Source organism: Solanum dulcamara, chromosome 3 (genome assembly GCF_947179165.1).
Source record: "Solanum dulcamara chromosome 3, daSolDulc1.2, whole genome shotgun sequence".
Classification (NCBI taxonomy): Eukaryota; Viridiplantae; Streptophyta; class Magnoliopsida; order Solanales; family Solanaceae; genus Solanum; species Solanum dulcamara.
In genome coordinates, this window is record NC_077239.1 from 70,293,882 (window position 1) to 70,317,575 (window position 23,694).

At 34.2% G+C, this 23,694-nt stretch overlaps 2 protein-coding genes across 2 annotated transcripts; both read right to left on the bottom strand.

The window, feature by feature from the left end:
* Window positions 1-423: 423 nt before the first annotated feature.
* Window positions 424-4,996, bottom strand: LOC129882783 (transcription factor UNE12-like). Its single transcript, XM_055957228.1, has 6 exons — window positions 4,325-4,996; window positions 3,446-3,553; window positions 2,908-2,973; window positions 1,724-1,789; window positions 955-1,032; window positions 424-857 (listed from the first exon to the last, which is right to left on the bottom strand). Exons 1-6 carry the CDS (start codon window positions 4,679-4,681, stop codon window positions 624-626), a joined length of 909 nt encoding a protein of 302 aa, XP_055813203.1. The 5' UTR covers window positions 4,682-4,996; the 3' UTR covers window positions 424-623.
* A 2,933-nt stretch (window positions 4,997-7,929) lies between these two features.
* LOC129882784 (uncharacterized) lies at window positions 7,930-21,829 on the bottom strand. Its single transcript, XM_055957229.1, has 17 exons — window positions 21,528-21,829; window positions 20,588-20,690; window positions 19,819-19,888; window positions 19,647-19,685; window positions 19,439-19,556; window positions 19,297-19,354; window positions 13,933-13,997; window positions 13,791-13,797; window positions 13,616-13,676; window positions 13,317-13,376; window positions 13,208-13,227; window positions 13,056-13,121; window positions 10,868-11,035; window positions 10,513-10,770; window positions 10,228-10,440; window positions 8,845-9,116; window positions 7,930-8,416 (listed from the first exon to the last, which is right to left on the bottom strand). The coding sequence occupies exons 1-17, from the start codon at window positions 21,614-21,616 to the stop codon at window positions 8,284-8,286; spliced, it is 1,800 nt and encodes a 599-aa protein (XP_055813204.1). The 5' UTR covers window positions 21,617-21,829; the 3' UTR covers window positions 7,930-8,283.
* Between the last annotated feature and the right edge of the window lie 1,865 nt (window positions 21,830-23,694).

The window sequence follows — 23,694 nt, forward strand, 5'->3', positions numbered from 1 at the left end:
ATTAGTTGAAGGGAGGTGTTCTTTGTGTAGAGCTTTAAACTCAACTCTTGTCCAGAGTTTGTTGAGTTACATTTTTGTGATAAGGCTGTTGTATCCTGGAGGGGACAAGTCAAGAGGACTACTGCTGGACCAGTGAAACGATTTACTGCAGTGGGCTTGAATCTCCTTAAAGAGAGCGAGATATCCGCGCCTCAGCCAAGAAGTGAAGTTAATTTCTTCATTTTATTTTTTAATTGTAATTTGTAATCTTATATATATATATATATATATATATATATATATATATATATATATATATATATATATATATATATAGTCTCGTAAAAATAGAAAAACTGTGACCATCAATTCAAGTAAAACATATAAGAAAAATCAAATAGGTAAAGCAAACATAGTCTACTCCGAAAATAATGAAAAAAAGAATAGTGGCACAAAACTACTTGAATATATCAATGATAGAAAATTATTGTACTTTATACATAAACATTAAAAACCCTGTTTTTTCCAACAAAAAGCTAAAAATTACTTAAACAGATATAAGTAGGAACCATCCACTGCAAGAAAATTCTTAGGGTCATTAGCATGCTATATAACCTTTTTTTTCTTTCTAATAAGGGTGTCATCTATGAAGGAGGATTTGTTTCTGGCTTAACAAGACTTGATGTATCTGGTGGTTGAGAATGGTAAATTGCTGATGCAAGAGAAATAGGCATTATACATAGTGCCTTAGACTGAAGAAATTGCATTGCAGCACCAACATTTTCTTCCATTAGTTTAGCCACCTGTCTTTCTGTGCCATCACTTGACCACTTTTCCCAAGCTGGTTGGTTATTATTTCCACCTTCACTGCTCTCTTCCTAAATAAGACAAGCCACAAGGATAAAATGTATTAAGAAATTATTAAGGTGGACAAAAAAGAAGTCTAATAAGCTTATTATACTTTTAAAAAAGTACCTCTACTGATGATATTGGAATGTCTGTAACAAGTGGTGCTACTGCACCAGCTCCTCCTAACCTACTCATGCTCAACACCTGTATAATGAAATATAATTTATAACTTAGAAAAGTTCAAAAATGTTCAATAATGCAAGAAAAAAGTATTGATTCAAAAGGAGTAGTAAACAAAGGAAAGAAATCTAGTGCTATACCCTCAAAAGAGGAAAGGTAACTTTTCCATGATGTGAGTGGGAGATCCTTCATGGCATTCTCATTTAACTATATTTATTATCAAGTAAATTGTTTGAGAAGTTTCTACTCGGCAAAACTTCCTTTCAACACGAATACCCCGGGGAAACTGTTTTGTCAACTAATTGATTTGAACATACAGACATCGAATTCAACTAAGTATGATTTAGCACGTAGAACACATCCGTAAGGAAAATGCTACGCGGAAAATGACATGGGAACATTTCGTGAAATGATTAGCCATTGAAAAGAGTAATGCAAAAGCAAAGTGAAAGAATATTCCGTGGAGAGTACATTTTAAAGAATTTTATGAAGAAAATCCAAGCAAGCCAAGATGCTAGTTTCTGCACCTTGGAAGTACAACATTCACGGCATATTTGTTAAATTTAATAGCAGTTATATGAAGCTCTGTTTCTTATCAGTAGTACTAAGAAGCATTTCTGAAGTACCTTCCCAACCAAAATCAACATCAATAGGTTCAAAATCATATAGAGTGATCCGCGATTGTAGCTTTTGAAAAGACTCTAGGTTAACTCACCTTCACTTGCAGCCGAAGGAATTTGACATAATCTACAATTTCATCAAGCATTACAGCTCTATCAGTCTGCAAGATCAACAGAAAAATAAAACAGTTGATGAATACTGATATGACAAACTTAACAGAATGTCAAAGTACAGTAACTAAAACATGACAAACATTGTTAATGCTTATAATTTATTGCACCAGAAGAATTAGAAGTGTGTGGGCGAACGTTTGCATTAACCTATAAATGCTTATAATCTCTCAAGACCTTCCAAAGATTCCTTGAGGCAAAACATACATAAACCTGTCTCACGTTGTCACACAATCTCTGATGGGGATGTGGAAATTATAGAATCTGTGACATTTTTTGGCGACTTTGGCACATGACACCTTGTTTAAGCATGCAAAAAATTATTAGTTCACCATCTTGGCACATTTTCAGCATTTAGAAGTGTCTCGTGTTAATTTTCATAATGACCAATCGACCATCAATTCAACATATTCTTGTTTGGATTATGTGTGGATCCAATCTCCCTCAATTATCAACAGTAGAACTAGTGGACTAATCTAAATGGGAGACCAACTGCAATTAACATGTCTAACCATACTGAAACATCTAGAGTAAATCTCTTTAACCTCTACAAGACTACAACTATATGTCTTCTAATAGTGACATCAAGCTTGAAATAAAGACCACAATACACATCATGCAGTATCCTTCTTGATAAGATGCTTAGCTACTCCGTACTAAACTTAATGGAAGAACAATAGCAGATGACAAAGTTACCTAACAAATCAACTTCAATTTTTTACATTCTTCCGGCAGACTAAAAGATACGGGAGAAAAGTTGAAAGTTGTACACATGGGAAAGTCATATCCATGTGACCCTACCTTTTTGAAAGAAGTCTCTTTTAGTTCTTCATTGTGAAGTTTTTCCTTATTGCTTCTCTATCAATAAAATAGCATCATAACTTGAACAGACTGAGAAAGTTGAAGGTGGTAGTGTTTTTAGTTTTTAATTAATTCTGCAAATATTGCCCCATCAAATTCCTGAATTCTTTGTGTATGCATAAGCCCACAAAAGAAAACTGTGAAAAGAGAACGGTCTCAATGTTTTACCCTCTTCTTTTCTATCTTTTCAAAAGGATGCTCGCAGCAAGTGAAACAGAGTTCAGTATATAGAAGAAAGAAAACCAACCTTATTGACACTGGGAACCAACTCTTGCAATGCTCTAATTCTTTCTGCTATCCTCTCTCTACGTAACTGCGGAAAAGAATAAAATCAGTTAGAATGGTAAAGTAACAGCAACTGACGACTAGGAAACAGGCCGTTATACATAGTATTAAACCTTGCACTGATGCTTGTATTTAGGATGTTATTCTTCCTAGCATAGAACTGAATTCTACAATAACACATTTTTGGTAGCTTAGGATCATCGGGCTTAGGAATTATCACTGCAATGTCAGAACATCTTATGCTAGTAGAAAACTAGAAACTATGTATAACCCGAAATAATATGAACTAGTTAGATGATGTCTAGTGAAAAATTATTGTTTTACATCGAGGAGCTTAATTCAAGCTCATTCATTTACCGTGAACAGTTGCAATCAAATAAAAAGACGGAATTATTATTTTCTTCTGTCCAAATGATAGAAGCAACGGAAAAATATGCCCCTTGTTAAAAATCTGAATACCTTAAGAATACTCTTTGCTGCAAAAAGAAAAAAAAACATACCCTCTCCGCTATACTGTGTGGATCAGTAGCTTGTCCTCGCCTAGCTCTCACCCTTGGACGTATTGCAGGGGGATGCGGCATTGAAGGCATCGGTTGTCCATGAAAACCCTGTACAGATTGAACCTTATCACTACTCAATTGTATCTCAAGGAAACAATTGGTAAAATCACTTAGTAAATGGCCAAATCACTTCATATTTAGACCTCGGACTATGGTTTCGCTTTCATTACCTTGAATGGAAAAAGTATCTTTACATGTCAAGCTCCTTTCTCTAGGCTAATCTGCAATTCCAATTTTCTAAAGCTAACAATGCTAATCTTAAAATGAAACAACCTATATGATCTCTAGCTAGGATACATAAATATAAGCCTTATTTTCAAAACATCTCATTCTTTACTCCAAATTATACAGGACTAAAGTCACCCAAGTCCAGAAAAGGAAGAGAAAAAGTAAGAATTAAAATTTCCCATATACCAACAACAACATGCCCAGTATAGTCACACAATTGGGGTCTCTGGAAGATGGAGTGTACCCATAACTTACCACTATCTTGGCAGGTAGAGAGGCTATTTCTGATAGAAGCTAGGTAAGCAAAGACACAACTTCCCATATACCAAGTACATACATATATCCCAGAAACAAGGTGGAGCTAACAGATGACAATTTCAAAGGAGAAATAAATTCAGAAAAACAAACAGCAGAAAGGTGAAAACTTTCTAGTTAAAGCTTCTTAGAAACACTCTACACCAATTTGCACAAAAAAGGATAAAACTTTCCGAGAAAAAGAAACAGAATATCACAGTACAAGTTGTTTTTATATGGCAACCAAAATGAAATCAAGAAACTTAAAAACCAAGAAAATATATAAGCAATAATTACAGGTTTGACAGAAGAAGAAGCTCTGCTATCAACAACATCATCTCTAAATCTCCTTCCAGGCGCTGAAACATCATCCATCTTCAAGAACCCACCTTTCCCTTGCTCTAAACTCAGCCCTAAAGGAAAAGAAGCACCCCCACCATGACTATGGAACCCACCACCACCTAGCCCAACCCCAAGACCCACTCCAGAAAACTGACCCGACCCATCACCGGAGTTTAGCTGGAGCATCATCGCCGGCGGTATAGCTCCGGCATCATTTCCCGCCAAATTGGGTTCTGCTCCATTGTATGCAGGGAATCCCAAGATTTGGTCAAAGAAATCATCAGAAGGTCCCTCAGAAGGGTTGTTAGCCATGACAGAAACTAAAAAGATTCAATCTTTCTTGGATCCGACCTGTTTTCGACTACCTTAATTTCTCAGAAAAGCATTCAATTGAACAATTTAGTGTTTTTTACAAGTAAAATGTTGAAGAGGGTGTACAAATTAGTACTTGTTACACATATATATAGAGGAAGAAATGGAAATGGAAGTGTGTTTTGTGTGTTTGGTTCTTTCTAAAGAGCAGTGAGAACCATGAAGAAAATAAAGAGTAAGCAAAGGGAGTCACCTAAAGCTTTGCTTAAATATACACTTTCTTTGTTTTCAATGGTGTCACCAAAAGCAAATACTCTCTATTGTTTTATGTTTTGTATATTTATTTATTGGAAAGACATTCAAGTGGGACTAAAAAGTTGTAACAAATTAATACTCCTAACACTTTTGCACAAAGATGATATGGAATAAAACTAGGAAATGCTTTAAACTTTGTTGGGCAGATTAAATTATTTTTAGATTATTTATTTCACTTGAGAAGTGGAATAAAATAATTTTAACTTTGATAAAATAAGATCATATATGTAATTAAGTTTTAGATAAAAAATTTGGTGTGTTTAGTTGACAATATAAATTTATCAAATATCATTAACCAAATGCATTATAAATTTTATCTCAACTTAATCTTGAAATATCATATCTTATCTCACATATTAAACAATTTCTTTTTCTTCAGAAATATTTTTAGAATCTTGATCAATATATTATAAATTATTTTTTTGATATTAATAAAAGCATTTTTTTAATTAATTAATTAAACACAAATATTTTTCAGAAATACTTTTAATAAAAAAATTAAATAAGTAAATTTTAAAATTTGACCAAACAAGTTATGATTCTCTATCGTAAATCACGGAAGATAAATGAGAACATTGTCGAGGGGATTAAAAAAAAAGAAGCAAAAATTTTTTTAGTACAATTTTGAGTTAAGTATTATATTAAGAGCCCGTTTGGATGAGCTTAAAGAAAGTAACTTTTATGTATGAAGTGTTTTTAGAACTTTGAAGTGCTGAAAGTTATTTTTATAAATACGCAGTTGAGTGTTTGGATAAAAGTGCTTAAATGAGGAAAATGATGTGAATTTTAGGGTTAAAAAAATAAAAAAGGTAGTTTGGAAATTTAGTTAAAATATAAGGGATATAAAAATAATTTTCATGGTCAAAGAAAATGACTTTAAGCACTTAGAAAAAAAAAGTTAGGAATCCTAATTTTTCATTTTTGACTGACTTTAAAAATTTTATGGCTTAAAATTAGAATTAGACAAATACATTCAAAAACTAAAAAAGAGCTTTAAGTCATCAAACGGACTCTAAATTAGAAACAAACAACTAGTATGGCCAAAAATTACATCCATGCCAAGTGGCACACTATATAAATCTGAGAAAGTGGTTATAAAGTTAAGACATAAACTAATAATTTGATGGAATTTGACCTTACTTGTTTGTCCTAGCACTTCCACTTTAACTAAACTTCTACTTTATCTAATAAATTAGTGTTATAAACTAACTCATGTATAATATTTTTAAAATATCAATATGGATTGTAGTGCAGTAGTGAAATTGTTTTATCCTTAACTAAATATCTCGAATTTAAGTCTTGGTGAAAATTCTGTTGGGATCGCCACCCGCAAATGGGCCCTGCAGCGCCTGATCCAGATTTAATCAAGGCTCCACAGGCTTCAGACATCGAGTGAGAAACCAAAAAAAAACTTTAAAATATGCCAAACACTGCCTAACTCAAATTATTAAAAGTTAATAATCACCTCATTATCAAATCACATGCAAGTTACTCTACTGTTATTATAATCACTCATAACTAAGCAAAATAATAATAATTATATTTACAGAGTTTGCTAATAATAAAAACTGACATAAAAACACGGATAAATTAGGTAAATAGATATTTTTAACACGTGCTGTCAAATAGTAGCCACTATTTCTAACATTTTACTCGGCCAGAGCTAGTAGTCTTACACATACCGGTTCGGTTCAACCTAATAGATTCTACTTAAATAATATATTTGTGTTAATAATTTAGAATTCATAAATTGAAATTCTAATTTTGTGTTTGAATTTTTACTATTCTTTTGATACGAATAAAATTTGAATGAAAATATCCCAATAAAATACAAAACAAATCCAGATAACAACGCTCGAATTCGAAGGATTAACAAGTTGAACTCAAGTAATGATTCATAGGGATCAAAAAATTACTTGATTTTCAAAATCAAGAAAAGATTCATGGGGTTCAAAATCAAGAAACGATTCATGATTTCAAAGTTTTTTCGTGTTTAAGTAGAGATATTTCCACATTAAAATATGGCTATTCCCCTATTACATTTCAAATAATGGCTAAAAACTCCTTGCAAATCCAAAAACTGACCATCCCATCTAATTTTGACTAAAATGATACATATATATAGAAAATAAAAGCCCAAAAATGCATTTCCTTAATGAAAATATGCAAGATTTTTGCATTAATTTACATGTTTGTATATGTATTCATGGATAGTCAAATTATTACGTACTATTAAGTTATTGAGCTAATTGAAACAAGCTGTCGTTTTTAAATATATGCAAATTAATTAATTATCCTTAATATTTATCATTATATAGACTCAGCGTGGATTATCCTTAACAAGACATTTTAGGCATCTAGTATCTAGTACCAAAGAATCGAGTTGTGCTACAAAATATATAAAATTGCTACTTTCTTTAAATATCATTCTAATCATATATTTATGTCACTAGCAGGAATGAATAATTCCTTATTGAAAGAATATGTGCTTCCTTGATTGTATAAAAGAACCTTCAATAATAATGACATTCAACAAACATATTCTGTTAGAAAGGATCTTAACTTCTTTAATTCAAATATTTTTCATTTTGCAACATTTCGACGTAGCATTGGACCCAAAGAAAGAAAGAAAAAAGACATAGCATTTAGTATTTGAGGAAAAATATACAACCTAACATAAAATATTATACATCTGAAGAAAATCATAATATATCAACCTCGTATAAAAATGTAAAATAATGTGTGAAATATGTTTATATACAAATATGAGCTAAACCAGGTAACAAACTCAGAATATGGACTATGTGATGTAAATAATTTCTCCCAATAGACAACTCTCATGAAGGAATGTGTAATCTGCAGAAAGAAACTTGCAATAAATGTAAATCATCCCAGGTAAAATATAATAGAGTAAAAAGAAAAACTTATAATGGTTAGAAGAACTAGAGGGGTGATATAAGTGATCTATCAAATCCTTTAACATCTAAGTATATGTGGTGGCTGCTAGTATACACAACCATAAAAACTAAAGTTATGTGAAATTCCCTGACTACATCTCTTAATTGTTAGAAATAATTACTCCAGTTTTACAGTAAAAGTTAATGAATGATAAAGATACAAATATTTCCAACTTTTACAACAAAGCTCAAGACCTGTTTAGATCTTCTTCTGGTTCTCACTCCATATTGAACTGAAGGGTATACTGAGATACAAATATCCAAACCTCGCGTGCTTTTGAAATAAAAACATAAAGCTCGTGATGATTGGATGGACATGATAAGCTGTTGCTATTCTGTTCTATGCCGGTCTTTAGGATTGCTGTACATGGGTAACAACAACATGGGGCCGTGTTTCCGTCTCCCATAACATCGCCAATAAACCACAAATATTACAGCCATAATACACACAGGGATTGCCCACCTGCAGCAGTAACAAAATAGGAAAGGAAATATTATAAAAATTCCTTAGTCCAGGTCATGTCAGCTCATACAACTTTCACATCAAGCTACGGAAAATTCTTTCACAGTTCGACTACGGAAAAAGATGGACCCAACTAATACTGCTCTGCATTATATCCCCTGATATGCAACAATTACTATATCAAACCCCTTATCAAAGACGATGCTAAAAGAAAGCAACTTTGCTTCAAAACTTAGTCTGGAGAAGCACGTCTAATGGCTGCTATAAATCTTGTACTGCTTCTACTGATCACCAAAAAATAAAAAAAGAGAGCAACCCTCTTATACTGCTTTAATTACTAATAAATTGTAACCAAAACAACCAAAAAAGTTCACAAAGGATACTTGAAAGTAACAGAATTTCAGAATAAAAAGGTAATACTTCCGTACCTGTCCAGATCAAGGATTGGACTATACACGAGCGTTTCCCAAGTAGCTACAATAAAATGCCACATTGGATTATAGTAAAGCGACTCTGCAGACCAAAACATTCTTGTATATGTTTCTAAGAAGATAAAAAGTATCCATGCGCCAATCTCGACCAAAATAAACTTTATGACGAACCGCCCGACCACCACCATGAACAGTGAGAAAGCTACCAACCAATTAAAGAGTCTGTGATTATAGTCCTTAATAAATGATGACTTTGACTTCTCTAACATCTGCATAATTTGTAGATATACACAATTCATTGAAGGCCATACGAAGTGGACACGGGGAAAGAAAAAAAACAGCAACGAAGTCGGAGTAATGCAAAACATCAAAAACAAATTATTAATAAGCATGTATAAACAAGACAAACGGGTAAATCTGGAGACGGAGACTGATAATTTATCATCTGACTATTGTTTATACATTGGACAGGTAAAGGATAACTTATCATCTGACTCTTGTTTATAAATTGGACAGGTAAAGGAATTTTCCTTTGTTATTGCTTGCATTGTTTTAATAATAACACTGGCAAAATCAGTTTTGCAGAGTTCCTCTGCACATAAATTAATAGAGAGGACGTGGAAGAGGTGGAACTCATGCTTCTTAATTTCAACAACGAATTCACCGAGAGAGCAAATAATTTTAGAAGCCACCTCCAACTAAATTGATTCCAAAGGCTGCCTACGAGTATTCAGACCAAGTGTCGACTCTTTCTAATGCTCTTTTTCGTCTTTTAATTGGAAGGGGGATGTAGTCTACTAATATTAACTGGCCCAGAAAGAAAACCTACTGGAAGAGGGGGAGCAGGCAAATGATTTCATACAAGAACATTGGTGTGATGAATAATTTCCAAATTCAAGAGTGGCTGTGCAACTAGTGAAGATCAAAGCAAGAATTCAAAAGCAACAAGATCACTAGACATTTTTGACTAATTTCCAGGGATACGGGACGGTGGAAAGGATATTTTCATTTACTGCAAAGATACTATGGTTTCGGTCTGTTCGTTATCCAAATTTGTATAGTCAATTATAAGTAAAAATGTATATTTTCCTAAGCTTCCTGAATGTTTTTTTCTCATATGTTGATCCAGCGTGATGCAAATAAACTACATATTCACCACCAGATGGTAAAAGTCTCAATCCATGGTTCACCTTTTGGGTTCAATTGTATACTGTCCGTTACTTAAGGTTGGTGCTCTTCCTGATAAAACACATCCTATTTCTTTTTCTTCCTCAACCTCCCAACACAACCAATCGTAAGAGCTGAAGTGTACAGTCAGTATATTGAGAAAAATCTTGTTGATAAAAAACGAGCAAGTACTAAAAATTAAATGTATTGAACCTTCAGCATCCGCTTCTCATAGTTGATTTTAGAAGGTCCGACACATTCACCATGAAAGCTTTGGTTACACTGGACGAAGCCAGCATTGAACTTTGCCATCGAAGGAAGTCTGAGGACCTGAAGATGGTCCATTTTGTCTTCACATCTAGTATACAGAGCCTCGCACAGCTTTGAGGATTGATATTCATTCGCCAGCATGATATTCTTATACCCCTGCAGTCGATGTGGCAATAAGCAAAAAATTGAGAATTACATAAAACTATGCTTGTTGCAATCAATGAAAACCTTTTCAATCTCTTCATCCAATTTATCAACTGATTTTTTTGCATGGTGACGACCAAAATGCTGTTCATCAAAGACGTTCATTGCTGCCTGTCTGTGCTCTTCATGAGCCTTTTGCAAAGACTCCGCTGGCATTGGTAAAACCATTTTAGCCATCCTCTCATTGTACAGTTTTAGACACCGCTCCAGGATACCCTTGTTGAAGACTTCCACAAGGGACCCAGTGGATGGTATCTCTCCTTTATTCAGCGCATCAAGAATCTGGAAACAAAGTTGTCATTTAAGAGCAAAGGTTAAAAAAAGGTCATAAGTATACAAACACATTTGATTACAATCAGGACAATCGATGCACAATCACCTGCTCAAGGAAAGATACAAACTCCTTCCCGTTGAGAGATTTACCCTGGACAATTTTTGGACGAATAATAGATGCTACAACTTCTTTTAATTGCTCCCTCTTCTTGACATAAAGAGGATCAAGCTCAGCGTCCTTCATGTCACAAAGCTTTGTGCGCTGAAGATGGGGCTGTTAAAGAAATATGCATGTTATTATATCTTATTCTATCACTCTGGGAAGTTCTTATACAAAATGCTCAAATCTAAAGGCATACCAAGGTCCAAGTATGCTATAATACCTTAGCATGCATCTTTACTAATCCATAATACCAATGCAACTACATAACAAACAAAACAATATTTTCCTTCATTTTCTGGGGAGAGGGTAGGATGGGGTTTGCCAGGTAGAAGTCTAGGAGATGATAAAGCTATCGTTTAGCAACCACCTACACTTATGGACATTCAATAATCTTTCATATAAGTTTAATTGGTTCCCCACATCCCTTAAACCCCCACTTCTGGAAACAAGATGGGGGTGGGAGTGGGAGGAGAGTCCAATATGATGCTATAGTTGTATGATGTGACTTGCTTAAGTAAACCAATGCTTTATCAAAAGCGAAAAGCGCCAAGGTCTGCTATAAAGCACATTCAAAAAGCACATGCTTTTCTAAAGAATATTGCAAATGAAAAGAAAATGAACAATGTGTGTATAGGGTTTTGTTATTACTAGATTAGCAGTTGTGTCCACTTTCATATTCCAACTCCTAGCAAAATAATAACCATAGTAATGGGAATGACTTTTTTGTCTTTCGACCAGAAAAGTTAAACCCAATTATATTCTCTCTTGATATTTTGCCCCCTCTTATTTTCCCATTGATTTACAGTGGTTGCCGGACCTCCGACTAGATTGGCCCCTGTTAAACTACGGCAGTTACCTTGGCAATCTTTCTTTACAGGAGCTCTCCAGATGGGCTTTGCTGCCAGATATAGTGTATATATCATTGACTCCCCAAAATGTGGTTGTAGATCTTATTATGCTGATATTTTGAAGCCTAGTCAGTCATCCGTTACTTTGCAATTCTGAATGGAGGGTGTCAATTGGCAGCCTAGCATGTCAGCTCGGACTACAGGGATATCAAAAAGGAAGTCAGACTGGAGGCATAGAGAAACGGCTGATTTAGAGAGCTAAGGGAGCTTTCAGGAGGGAAAGAGATGAATTAATGGGCAGGAAGTAGCAGCTGTAAGTGCAGGAAGTTGAGATGGTAGAGGTAGTGGTAGCATCTGAAAATGGGCAACAGCAGAGACAACATTGATGGCGACATTGAAGAAATCAATAGGAGGAGAATTGGGTACAAAGAAAAGGACGAGGGGTGTGTTTGGTGAAGGAAAATGTTTTCCTGTGTAGTCTTAGAAGAAAATATGTATTAAAGCTTGATAATAATATCAGCAAATTGGATAGCACTTCTATTTAGAAAATCTAATGAAACTTTTGAGTGTTAAAGATTGATGATAAAGTCTAAATAAGAGTTGGAATAGTTGCAACAGATTTTCACCCTTTTGATGGAACAAGTTTTCCTCGAAAAATATTTTCGGGTAATCAAACACCAAAAGATGACTTCCTTGTGGATAATATTTTATTGGATAGGGATTTCCATCATACTAGAGACACCTACGTCATATTCCTTTTAATATCTTGGTGGAAACTAGCTACCGGTATGATCTAAGGAGATCAGAAAGTAGTGTGAATTTCAATAGTAGAGTAGGCTACTTCCTATTATCGTCGGGTGGCTAAGTGGACATCTTGTTGGCGGCATCGGTGCATGCAAGATGTATTCAGGTGGTTTCTGGATTATTTTCTAACAAAGTTACCAAGAAAAGATAAACCTAATGGCATCTTCTTCAAAAGCAAGATACCATGATCATAAGAAGAGTGGAGATGGATGATGGAATAGCCCGGGTCCCAGCACCAGTAAAAAAGGTGCACATGGTCAGAGTAGGGAAATAATACATCCCAAAAGGTGCACAAATCACGTAGAGAAACAATATATACCTAGAATTATACAGGATGTTTTCTTTAGGTTAAGATATAACATCTCGTGATTGTTGCAGTCACAAAATTATCGAAATGACAAGTCTACTGCACTAAGCTGTGAAATGCAGAACTCAAGGAAGAAGAAATAGATCAATGGACAGAAGTAGTTAGGCCATACTTGTGGTAAGCTGAAGGCTGTGCTATTATCACCCATTATGGCTAAAGAATCTCGAATCTGGTTCACCTGAAACCATGCATTACAATCAAAACTAATTTTTTTAGTCAAGTTTCTTCATCATATGCAGACATCAAGAGTACAAAAAAGAGCACCTGATCAATATTTTTATCACCTGTGGTAACAGAAAAAGCAACCATAGTTAGCTTATACTAGGCTTCATAGTTATTTATTATGCATGCATATAAAGGTAACTGAACCAACCATTGCTATTAGGGACATGTCGTAGAGCTTCATCAACCATTTCTTGCACAGATTTTCCTTCTGTAAAAGGTACAAGCTTAGACAAATTACAAAAGAAGGAACAGAAACAAAAGGCATCTTGTTATTAGATGGTAGAGTACTGTGAAAACTCTTGTGATAAATTGTACATTAAGCAGAAAATATTAAGCACTTCAGCGCATTTTGTTCATTTACATCCCCTAGTCCATAAAGGATGTCACATTCACAAAATGTCAAGCAATTGCACTAATGAAGTTTTGAGGCATCATTTCCCTACTTACGCAGAAAATCACGTTGGATGAGCCATAGTAGTTTTGCAGGTTCAAACGCAACATCTTGCCCCTACACAACATCCATCAACTGAGCATGTCATATAACTTCTTAAGTAACTCTTCTTTCGTTGCCCCTTTCAATGAGGCAGAAAATTAATAGACTTCATGAATCCAAAATGCTTACCTTTACTCTGGCCACAAGGAGAGAAGAGATACAAGGATGAAACAATAGAGAGTCAGAAAAGAAACAGAGAGAATGTGAAGCTGAACAAGAAACCAAAGGTCAAACATAAACTAGAAACTTTTGAAACTAGTTAGATTTGAACCTTCCATAGAACTCCTCCGCAAGTTCAACTGCGAATGACAGCCGGGATATGTCAGCTTCACGTATCTAATACATACAACACAATGCAAAAAAAAATATGATTAGGGAGAGCCCTTATACATTTAAGAAAATAGGGCAGGAAATAAGCTACCACTCTCAGGGCCAAAGCTTTAACCATATTAGGATGACTTAAGAATTTTCCAACCAATATGCAGACAAGAATAGGTGGAGCAAGAACTGCTTTTTACACAAATGGGTAGTCAACCATTACATTCTTTGTTTATCTTCTACCATTTGCTCGCCCCTTGTGTGATTAAATGAGCTTAAAGAAAATTTCTACGTGATAGCAATTATATTTTGCTCAGCTGGCAGACTCTTTATAGCACGGCTCTTCATCAATTAAATGTTGCGCATCACCTACTTATGTTGAATAACTCCGACATTGGAGTAAAATATCAACATTATATCCTTTAATATATTATTTGTACTTGTCAAAAGAACAAAGAAATGCAAGCTACACACAACCTATCTCTAGTTTATTAGCAAGTAAAATTTGGGTTTTCATTTATGTGTAATTGGGTTAAGTCCCATGCTGACATGCTTCACAATTACATGAGACCTTCAATTATTACTCTTTTAGATGGTGGTGTCCAGCCAAGCTTGCATGTAATTTGCAAGGTAATTTGCAATTATTAAACACTCGCATGCTAATGCTAGTGATGTCAGAGGCACCCTTAAACAACATGTCAGTGCAGGCACTAACACGTGCCTCAGAGACATGAGCTCTTTCATGAAGAGAGCGGCACCAAGTAAAGTGATGCATTTACTTATTAAGAGAAAATGTTATAGATAAATATATTGGTGGTTAGTAAGAGGATGTTTAATTTTAAGTACAAAAGAGGTAGTCATTAGATCTGAACAAGATACTTAAAATTGTATTTGCATCTGAATCAGCTATTTAAAGTGGGTTTGAACTTGATTGACAAGGTTTTTAACTCCATATACTTGCCAACGCAGAATTTTCAAATACTTTGTCCACACAATCATTATTTGTGTTTACAACCTTTTCTTTTGCATTACATTTATATTTTTTAAAATTCTGCCTGTGTGTTTTGCACCCTATGTGAGCACGCATCGTCAGTCCGAAGCCTAGAATTAAAAAAAAATTGCAATAGGTTGATTGCCGGCATAAAACTAGTCAATTTATGATCAAGCAAAATGAATATTAAGTATTCATATAACTGACATCATCCATGCGGGAGTGAAGTGTAGTTTTTGTTCATTTACATTCTTATTTCTTTTCTTCATCCGTGTCATATTTCACTAAACCACGTGCTTTAGTTCTGCTTTACACTTGTAGAAGTAACATATCTTCACGCTATTTTAAGTTGTTCACCTTTGACATCGCTGGCTACTGTGATCCTCTACCTTCTCGTCCCATCATGTCTACAGACAAAATAATAGCTCTCAAGAAATTTATGATGACATGGTTGTTAAATGTATGAGGCTGTTCAGTATAGTCTCATCATCTCGGGACATTATTGTGCATGCTTCTTTAGCACCTAAAAACCTGCTAGAAGCTATATCAATGTTCTTTGATTATCAAAACCTATGGCCATTTTTCCTTGAACAAATGCTCAATTCAGAACGATCCACCACATTTCATACATCCTATGGCTATCCTCACTAATGATTCTTGTAAATACATTCAAGAAATCCACTATCCACATCAATTGTAATATCAATATTTGAAGTAATTCAAAAAGGACATAAAATTGCCCATTCCTATCAATTATCTATTCAAAAGGGGGAAGTCATAAAAATCCCAAGACAAAACAAAGCACGACGAGAAGTTCAAAAATGTTAAATTCTGCTAACTACAAAAAAAGTTCAGAACGTTCTACCTATTACATGCATCACTCTCCTATTCCAGCCTCTCTTACAGACAAAATCAAAAGCTGCAAGAAACCTTATTTGGGGCAGAAATCTAGGCGTCGAAAGATTACTCTTGTTGAATAGGGTTATTACACTTCACCTGTAGAAGTCGGGGAACTGGGAATAAGACCGCTAAAGGCCTTTAAGAAGCCACTACAGGCAAGTGATTGTGGAAGATAAGAAGAGAAATGCTTATGATAATGACGACAGAGGATAAGTATTAATGGAGGGGTAGTGGAAAATCTAGGAGGCTACCTCACCTTTTGGGAGGTGATTTTGAAGAGGTGGGCAGATTTAGCAAGAATGTTAAGTTTGCTATTTTAAAAAGAAAAAAGAAACATAAATTTTTGGAACTATGGTGTTCTCTTGAGGTGGGACTTTAAGGACGGAAAATTGTTTCCCATGCAGATTACAACAGTGCAATGGCTGAGAATGTGGCCTCAGAGTATGAGGATGCTATTTTATTCGGGACATCCGGTTTAGAAGAGAACTAAATTAGTGGGAGTTAAAGGACTTGCCTTAATAATTGGTTCATCTCATTCATATGAAGAAGGATCTGAAGGAGATGGAAAGGGACAGCAAAAGGACATGGGAGCATCACCTCGAGTCATCATATGATATGCTACTTGTAAGAGAGAGGAAGAGCTTCCACATGGGCCTGGTTGGGTGCCCCAGTCACCTAAGAAGGTATTTTGAACTATGAGCTGATTGGGAAGCTAGAAAATTGGAGGGGGAGGAAGGTGCTGATACTAGCTGGTGGTTTTGGTCCAAGCAGCGGAAGATGTTAACCAGCTACTGTTGTACATTGCAATATTGCCCTAACACTATGGAATGTTTTACTATATAGTCCCTTTGTCTCATTTTATGTGCACCGTTTGACTTGGCACAGTGTTTAAGAAAAAAAGGAAGACTGTTGAAACTTGTGGTATAAAACAATCCTTTGATATTTGTGTGGCTGTAAATTATTTCATTAAGGGTAAAAGGAGAATTTTAAAGTTAAATTATTTCCAATTATATTAAGGTGACATTCTTTTAGGGATTGACTAAAAAGAAAAGCATGCCACATAAAATGGGATGGAGGGAGTAATTACAAGAGGAATCAGTTAGAAAATGGAAGGCATGGAATAAAGGGTGGAAATAGTGACAGAATGAAAGTTACTCAGCATGTGGTATGGACTATTTAGAGGAGAAATAGAAGTGCTTTTGAAGGAAGGAAACGACAGCCTCCCAAATTTAAAACATCATTTTTGCATATCTCTTGAGAACTTATACAAAGTTATTCATTGAAAGTAACACATTTGTAGTGTGAATTATGCAACTGCCTCATCTAAAAGCTTAATTCACATGTGGGCCAAATTCTTTTTCATAGGTCAAGCACGTGAATCTTTTTTTAACTAAGGATGACGGTAAGACTTGAACTTAGGACCTATGTTTTCTCTGATTCATGATGTATCCAGTGACAACCTCATCTAAAAGCTTATACGGTTGGTGAAGGCACGCTTCTATTCACTTTATTATATCTTCAACACATATAGTTTTTTTTGCTTTGTATACATCTTGTATCTCCAAAGGTTGCCAAGGTAACACTTATTCCTTCCTTTCTATTTTTTTAAAGATGGTATCTGCACAAGTTGCATGCACCTCGACTGTTCTACCAGGTATCTGCTACCTCCCACCGACACATGCGTTGGGTAACTTTACCCACCTAGACTTGGACAAATAGGAAGAAATGACCAAGACTTTTTTGCCATGATTGGGATTTGAACTCCGTTTCTTGTGGTTTTCATCCCACTTTATTGAGCTTCTAGATGTACAAAGACCAGTTTCTATTCTGGATAATGACAGGCGCATAGGAAAACAAGATGTTATCTAACATCAGCGTCAAACCCTACTTTTCAGCTAAGTACCAGCAGCACAAAATAACTCTCCAAACGTCGTACATCACACCCTTGGGAGCTATAACGCTTACACCCTAAGGGGTCGTTTGGTATCTAGCAAGGAAGTAACCTATTCATGTATTAGTTTATGTATAAGTTGTACAACGTTTGGTAGCGAGTTAGGAAATAAGTTGTTCATGTAAAAATTAATACGACGTTTGGTTTGCAATTTAGAAACCTGCATAACTAATACATGTATAAGTTATGAGGGAATTGGTGTATTATCTTACGCGGAGTAGTATTATCTTATGCGGAGTAGAAGATGGAATAACTAATACCTACATAACCAATACCTGCATAACTAATATCTGCATGATTCTAACTAGCTACCAAATGACCCCTTAATGTTTAATCACATTTTGGCAAAAAGTTGTTGAATTGACCAATTCACCCCCAAAAGTAATGCTTACGGCCTTACGCAAACCACTATGTTATCACTATATTTCTAATTGCCATCTCAGTTTTTCTCCACCAATAATACCAATAATCAGGAAAAAGTTTTTTCCTTCTTTCAAATTCTCTCAAATGTTCGTGTAATCTTTTGATGTATGAACTTAGTATGTTGTTCGCACGTTCTTTTTTTGGTATAAATGTATATAGTTATACATGTTATGATTTGCTTTTTTTTTCTTTTCTATTTTTACTAACCCAAGTTTTAAATGTTCTAATACTTACTTTAAACTCACCACATACTCATCATCATTACATTATGGAGTCAGATTCAATAGTTCAGCAAGAAATGAAGTTCTTGATCTATCATGTAATTTAAAATTGCATACTCATTCTATAATCTGTTAAGCAACATCTTTATACAGCAAAACAGAAAGAAGATACATAGAGCTTGTTTGGATTGGATTGACTTATTTTAAGTGCTTTTAGGCCAAAACAGCTTTTAAGCAATTTTGGAGTGTTTGGGTAAATTAAAAAAGTGCTCATAAGCATTGGTATTAAGCTAAAATGATAAAAAAAGTCAAAAGCCATAAGTTAGGATTTCTAACTTATGGCTTTTGGCTTATAAGTCAAAAGCTAAAAGCCAATCCAAACAGGTCTCATATTTCGCTTTCATTCTTTTACTTTTTGAGATGGATAGAGGAAGAATAAAGTAGTTTTGAAGCAGAGAATATTATCATGGAGAGGCCTCACTATCAAGAAACTAGCCTGATTATAGTTTGAGATAGAAATAACCTATCTAAAACATGGTTTGTCCCTCCCCAACCCTTCCTCACACCCCTCTTTCATAAGAATGGCTGTCACATATTTTTGTGAGATAATAATTGATACCCTTCTCCAACGACTCATCTCTACAGAGGGGATACATTCTCTGTATTTCATCAGTCAACACTTCAGGGACAACTAATAACCAATCGGGTTCTGTTCAAAAAAAATTTTGTTTCACCAACTTTTATTGTCATGCCCTGAATATAAATTGAAATTAGGATTAATTTGTACAACTTCATAGAAAGAGAGTGGAAATTATAGGCAGAGTAACACACCGTCTCAGGGAGATTATATATAAGCACAGAACTCATAACAGCTGCAAGGGCAAAAATCCTGAGAAACAAAAAGCATCAAGAAACAACTGTGTTTAGTCAGATGTATATGGTAGACTGCAACATCTAAAGATTAGCATATTACCGGTCATCGTATACATTAGATTTTCCAATGCTTTCAAAACCTTCTGTGTCAAGGTAAAAAACAGAAGTTTTTACTCCATTGATATCCATCTCTACTGGAGTGCCCCAAACCCATATCCCTGGAAGAAAATGAAAGGAAAGGAAGAAGTTAAATGATGTCCAGATCTCTTTTTGAAACAACAGTGTCCAGCAAAATCTTGCATATACACCTTTTGTCTTTGTATCACGCATATGCCCAACACCAAAACCTGCAAAGTAGAACTCTATCAATCAGTGGCTTTAAAACCTGCAGAAAAAAACTTGCAGCTACCAAGGTAACAGCAAACTTTATCAACTAAAACAAAAAGTGAGTTCAGCTATCAAAAAAAGAGGGCACCGGACCTTCATAACAAGACAGGGAAAGGAGCTGATTAAGAGTAAATGATTTTCCCGAACGATATGGACCAATAACCTGGTCAAACATTTTGCAGAAATGTCAATATACCAGAAAAGACACTGGTGGCAAATAAAATTAAGGTAAGAAACAGCTCCGCTAGCAACTTCTCCAAGAAAACCATATTCAGATGCACAAAAAGACAGATACTTGATAATCAAAACCGGTGCCTGCAAGATTCCAAAAAAAAGAAGCAGCATCTAACAGTAATCCCTGTGTGCCAGTAAAGTAACCTAATTTCCTTCTTGGACCATTCTGAAAAGAAAAAAATGACCTTTTTCTTTTCAATAGAGAATTTTTCACTTCCGTTTTTCTTATTTCTCCCTCTCACAATTAGACAGATATGAATTACATCTCTTCAAGATTAATTCAAATTGATGCTATTTTTTTTTTAAATGGAAAGTATTAAAACTTGATGCAAAACCTTACCAAGTGATGTTTTCACTTTTCCACTTCAAAACAGTTATTTTGAATATTTTTTCAATCAATGCAGTAATCTGTTGGGAGATTTTACTATGGATCACCATGCAAGTCAAACTAAGTACAACTGAAACTGAAACCGAAACTGAAACAAGCAATCCTTAAACATAATAACTGAAACTTCCTAGCAATAACAGGGAGACTCAAACTTCCATAGAACTATGCAAGAGATGATAACTTTTTATTCCTAAGAAATGACAGGTTATAACTGATGCCAGATACTAATGCAAAACCTACAGCTACAGCTGCAATGGGTGTAGTTATCTTCTCAATTGCCTCCAATCCTTCTCTTGAAAGGCGAAGTTTTGTGTGACCTGGATCAGGCTCTATAATAGGAAACCTGTCAAGTAGAAAGATAGCTATATGTTGAAACAGCGACAGGCATTCCAGTAACAATAGAAAGATAGCAAACTATGTACATACATCCATATGCAAAAATGACTAACAAATTATGTACATCTAACTAACCGAGACTTGATGAGACAACATTGATCATCAGTCATAGTACAAATAAACAATCCAATTTCTAACACAAACACGAAAAAATAATATACTGCAAAGATTCCAAGCTTCATGTTCTATCTGCCCAAGCTGTAGAGATACTCATTAATACTGCAGATTATCTTTTTTCTCTATGCAAGGAAGTCCAGGACAACTTGCGTGTACATCGATTATTTCACCAAGTGCCCGTATCCTCCCACCACCGCAAGTTCCATCTTAGGCATATCGAAAAAAATCACCCAGTTTTACACTTGCGTGCCATACTACTTATTATGTATAAACGCTATATGACTAGCAACTAGCTCAGGATGGTGATATAGCCCATCCCAACTAGCTCAGGATGAGGCTTAGCAGTAGTAGTAGTAGCAGTTGTTGTTGTTGTATATAATGAGCATGCTGGTCAATAGGAATAAAGTTAAAACTGAACCCCACCATATGAAAATCATTGATAAACATGTTAGCACTCATCGAGTCAAGAAAATCTTTAAAAAAAAGAATCAAACACAACTTGACAATGTGAATTCTCTTTCCATTCTTATTGTTCGAGCTTATGCCTCACTGGGCAAAAGCAATTTACACTAATATTACTACAGATCACAAGAAAACACAAGGATTTTTGAAAACGAAATAAGTCATGAACAAAAGGGTATGTACAAAATTTGTGGGAAAGTCTTACGCTTGATTAAAATTCTCAATAGAATATGACCCAGATGCAAAAATGCAAAGTAAGGTGTAGAAAACCGCGATTCGCCAAGAAAGCTTCATTTTTGATCTTGGATTCAGCTGTTATTATCTTGCAAATGCCGTAAAGTTACAAGCATTGCAAAGGGCAAAACATAGAAAACTGAAGAAATGAGATTTCCAATTCTCAAGCCAAAAAAGGAGAAGTCATGTGGAAGGGTGCACGTTAAGGATCGTGGACCCGTTTCTTGAGGGTTGATTTTTATTATTTTTTTTCTATAAAGATTAAGGGTTTCAGATTTTATAGATTCTTCTCCGACCAGAAGGAATTTGGAATGTATAATACTCCCTCGTCTCATTTTGCGTGACGACTTATAATTTGACACGATATACCAATTATTTTTAAAATTTGTGATTGTAATAATAATTAAAATTAAATTATTTTTAATTATAATAAAATAATATTTTTATGACGAATTAAAAAAAAATGTCATCTAAAATAAAACAGTGGGCTTAATAAAAACAAACTTTTACTATTGCTAATTTTCCTTTCCTTCGAAACACGGGCAAGGGTATTATTGTCAATTAACTATTAGAGTTGATCCCAAAATGCATGTGGACGAGTCACTATTGGATTAGAGCTACATAACTTGATTGGTCTAAATTATATGGGCTATGAGAGGGGAATTGGGCTGCTATTCGCATACGACGCCCACTAAATTAGTTTGCGTTTGATGTAGTCTACTTTCTTTGAATTTTTTACAAAATTGTATAGGTAAAAAAAAAAATAAATTATCTAATTATATAAATAATTCTATCATATATTAATATATTCTATAATTTAAAATAATTATATATTATCTCATTAATTAATAATTTTTATACTAATTGCCAAGTTAAATACACAACTTCTTCAATTTTTCTCCTTGATACATATACATAATGAAATATAGATACATAGAGAGGCAACGAGAAAGGCGAGTTAAGAGCATAGAGGCAAGCGAGAGAATCAACATGCATCTTTGATAGGAAGAGAGATGAGTGAGAGAGGAGAGAAACAAGCGATGGAGTTAGTGTATTCAAATACAAGCGAATCACCCTTAGATACAGTGTATCTAAAATCGATACATCGAATTTGATTCGCATGTATCCGAAATACATGTATAACAATGGCATGTAAAAAATGCACATTAACAAACTGTGATAAAAATAACTATAATTAAAACGAAATAAAATAAACTGATAGAAATCCTAATCTAAGTATAAGTATCGATAAAATTGATTTAAAATTATAAAAAAAATGTACCTTTAAACTATTTAACGAATAAAATACTTAAAAGTATGAACCTTGAAAATATCAGGCCAAAATTTGGTGTCAACATTATCAATATAATAATGTAACATTAAGAGGAGAAAAAATAATGTCATTCAAAAATATATCTCAAAACGATAATAGAACGATGGTGTCCGATCAATTAATGAAATTCAGCGACAACACCCAATCAATATCATGAAAGTCTAACAGAGCAGTCACAATAATAATAAAACCACAATAATAAAGAAATAAACAACAAATTAAAGGCATCCACAAAGCAGCAACAATAATAAACAAACCAACAATAATTGATAGAATGAAATAATAAACTAAAGACGGACACAAAGTAACAACAAAAATAACTTTTTTAAAAGGTGAAGAAACCTTGACTTGATTGGATTGTGGCTCTGTATTTAAAAGTAATTGCTCCAACTTTTTATATACGTAGACTGTGCTAAAAGTATAATTAATGTGAAAATAATATATGTATCGATATGTAACAAAAAAAAAAAAAAAAAAAATATAATCGATATTTTGGAAGATCTACTATGTTGAAAAGAATAAATTAAAGTGCTATGTTGTGTACATTTATTGATGACTGTAAAAATAGTGTGACTATTAAAATTTTACAATGACAATAAATGAATAAGAATCTTATTATTTACGAAACTAAGAATGTTTATCCATAAATTATTTTTTAAAAAAAAGATAAGAATAAATTTACGAAAAATCCTAAAATAAAGATAATTATTAATAATTTTTTAAAAACTAAAAAAATGTGTAAAAAGAATTATATTTTGTGCTCTTTAACGATCAAGAAGTATGAAGTTAATTTTGACCACATAGA